At 36.6% G+C, this 3586-nt stretch overlaps 1 protein-coding gene across 1 annotated transcript; it reads right to left on the reverse strand.

Annotated features, from left to right (window-relative positions):
• Nucleotides 1-533: 533 nt before the first annotated feature.
• On the reverse strand, nucleotides 534-3178 carry srek1ip1 (SREK1-interacting protein 1). The gene is made up of 5 exons (XM_083969838.1): nucleotides 3073-3178; nucleotides 2330-2377; nucleotides 1917-2075; nucleotides 1603-1687; nucleotides 534-1458 (listed from the first exon to the last, which is right to left on the reverse strand). Exons 1-5 carry the CDS (start codon nucleotides 3083-3085, stop codon nucleotides 1212-1214), a joined length of 552 nt encoding a protein of 183 aa, XP_083825964.1. The 5' UTR covers nucleotides 3086-3178; the 3' UTR covers nucleotides 534-1211.
• Nucleotides 3179-3586: the final 408 nt, after the last annotated feature.

The raw sequence follows: 3586 nt of genomic DNA on the forward strand, positions 1-3586 counted from the left end.
TAAAGACATTTGCAGTGAGTAAAGACAGAGGGGTGCATTTCATTTCAGAGTAGTTTTTAGTAACTTGTCATTGATATTTAGAATTACATAAAAACTATATAAAAAAAATATATTGACATAGTTTGATAAAATTATTTCATTTTGACCTTTTTGTAATTCACTGTTTTGTCTTATGCCCTATTTTTGTGTGAATAATTATTACTATTAATTAACATTGTTGCATGTGGCAAGACTAGAGAGGACAATGAAGATTGTGTTGGGTATACTTTGATTTAATCTCCTAGGTTTAAATGAATTATTCTGAAGGTAATATATAATTTATGTTACCCTTAAATGTTAGGAATCATTGTCACTCGTGATATTTCAGTCAGAGTTTAACACTTTTTAGGTGCTGCTGCCCTCTACAGGAATTATTACTGTGTCTGGTCACTTATCATGTGCAGTAAGACAAACTATGTAAATGAACTTTTCTGTCTCGTCATAAATCATAATGAAACAATTTTGAGTTATTTCAAAAGTCAATAACAACTTGATACAAATATATATTTATTGCAATAAAAGGACACATAATTGGGAGGACCAAAAAAGAGACTTGGAGACTGTTGTTACAGTTAATGGCAAAAAGAAGTTCAGTTCATTATAGTTCCCAAAATGTTCACACATAAGTTCTTAGGAATTAAAATATCCTAAGAAAACACGACTGGTTCAATGAGAAAACTAATTTACACAATAATGAGCCTCATTGTCTTACCAGGAAGCTTCAGAAGGTTCATTGTACAAAAAAAGCAATCTGAGCTAAAGTACACTCTGAACATTTAAGAAACTTTATGCAAAAAGAGGACAAAGGCTTCTATTTGAAAAGGAAACGGTCTTATATTGTTACTGTTGCCAATGTCAGCTACAACTGTTAGTTATTACATTGAAACTATTTGGTCATTTTCCTTTATGGTCTTGATTGGACTCAGGAAAAGATAAAAAAAAATAAAAAACACAGGTTTAGTCCCCTTTTGCATGATGTTGATCTGCAGGGTAGAGTGAACTCGATGTGTCCTTTTTTTTCCGCACTTATTTAAATGCTCAAATCCCTCAATCCACATTGGATTGTTTTTTTTTTGTTTTGTTTTTTTTACAGCTTGTGTACCCTATTTGCAAAATATATGCAAAAGACCAGAATAAGTTTGGACCTCCAGACAATGCACAGTGAAGTTGTATCAGTCACCATCTGACGATTCACTGGAGCTGGAAGAAGAGGAAGAGGAGGAGGATGGTGATTGGGGCTTTCTGCTCTTCTGCCTCTTCTTATGATGCTTCCCATGCTTTTTGTTCTTTTTGCTTGTCTTCTTGTGGGTTTTCAGTTTCTTTTTCTTCTTCCTCTCCTCTTTATCAGATGAGGAGCAGGACCTGCTGCGTTTCTTTTTCTTCTTTGTTGGCTCCTCACCACTTGATGATGACACAGATCTAGTGTATAACATAAGCGAATGAATGAAAGCTCAGGACTCTGTGAAATGACCTTTTCTCAAAATAAGTAACGTGGAGAGAAATGTATGTATCCAAGTATCAAAGCTGAAATATCAAGTTTAAAGTGTGAAAAAAACAAGTTACCTCTTTCTTGACTTTCTATCTCTGCTTTTCTTCTGTTTATGTCGCTCTTTTCTACCACCATCATCGTCTTCATCATCATTGGAACCTAATACACACAATTTTTTGAGACAGAACGGTCAAGATATTCTTGATATAAGAGGAGATGTTCATTAAGTCAAAGGCGGGTAACTCAACATCTGTAAAAGCATGTCTTAGTTGCACAACTGAGGCTTCAGCCACATGCACTGCTGGGGCAACCACTCCTCTCTCTCAACTCTGCACAAAATTGTATAGTAGTTTAAAAAAAAAAAGCTGTAGCATATTGTTTTTATTACCTTTGCGATGCTGGCTGCTTCGCCCCAGCTTCTCATTGCGCTGTGGTACAGGTGTATCGTCTTCACTCTCCTCACTGCTGGTGCTGCTCACATCCAGGACAATGTCTTTCTGAGGGTCAACTCTGACAAAGTTTCGGCACTCAAACGTCAAGTGACCCGCTGGTGGAAAAAATCCCAAAGTGAATGGATGAAATAATAAATAATAATAAAGTTATAACTTAAAGCAAATAAAAATACGTATCTGGCACATAGGCTATTGTTCATTTTACTACTCATAATCACCCTCAATATCTCTGCATTACATCTAGTTTAAAACAGATTCTATGATGTCTCAAACAAACCCACATTTACCCATCTTAAGGACACTTAAACTTAAACTGACAATGAAACATGTGGGTCAAAGCTTTACTCACGATATCCACATTTCTTGCACCCAGCTCTGATGTTGTCCTTGTTAGGCCCTGGAAGATATATAAAAAAGTTTTGGGATAGTGTTAAAATTATCTGACACAGGTTTGGATAAAAAAAATTTTTACAAAGCAATTAGGTTAGAAATATATATAGTCATGTAGTCATATCAAAAGATAAGAGACACTGAGACAGCCTGAATCCACAGATGAACTGTGGAAACAACCTACCTACCAAGTAAGTTACCATGAAACATTTCATTTAGGAGAACTGGTGCCATTTCAGAGGCAGAGGGTCGTCACACTAAATATTCACCTAGATATCTGTTCTGCACTTTGTGTTAGGTTAACCGAGATATAAAAACCTTGTTGGCATCTCATTTGAAAGCTTATGTAGCCCATATGAAGTCATTGTACTCTTTAATGCGACCCTGTTCTCTAACACGCTGGGCTCCACTTTGATTTCTACAGACGCCTCCGAAGGGTTCTACATTAATGAATGAAAAAATGCACCATAGTCTAACTTACATGCGTTACATGTGTTTGCATGTGTTCGGCTGTTTCTCGTTAGAGGGAGAAGATAAAGACTAACGTTGAAGAGAAGTTGTCTGGTCTGGCTAACTTTGAGGCTAGCGTTCATGTTAGCGCCACTTTTAACCATGTTCGACCATTACAATTCCACAATAAACCACACGGGTGAGACGAATAAAAACGTAAACGTATATACATTATTAAACTATAGTGCCTACCTGGGGCAGCCATTGTATTTTGAACAGTAAATCAGTAAAAAAAAAAATGTTTTGTGTCCTGGGAGCGGACCCACGAAATTTCATCCGGTCCTCACTCAAAATACCGCCGACCGGAAACAACTGAGTTCCCCCATCCTACTCTGGTTCCCCCGGTTCACTGGAAGAAAAGATCATTACCTGTGCATTACTGCCACCACCTGGACTGGAGCGCGGAGCAGTCGATTACACAGGTTTTAATGGGGTTGTTCCTCCTTTTAATCACAATATCTATGATCATATTAATAATAATAATAATAACATTATTGGAGAACTGAAAACAGAGACATTCTATATTGTAGTAGAAGGACTAGAAGGACTTTGCTGAAAAGCACTGTTTATAAAAACAACAACAGTCAAACCAAAGAAAGCCCTGAAAGCTTCTGTTTTGAATTATTTAGTTTTCCCATAGATTCACAACTCATTCTCTTAAATAACACAGGCTATGGAGCAAATTATAGGGTTTAGGGGCTGAGTA

The sequence above is a fragment of the Trachurus trachurus genome (genome assembly GCF_905171665.1).
Source record: "Trachurus trachurus genome assembly, chromosome: 4".
NCBI classification, from domain to species: domain Eukaryota; kingdom Metazoa; phylum Chordata; class Actinopteri; order Carangiformes; family Carangidae; genus Trachurus; species Trachurus trachurus.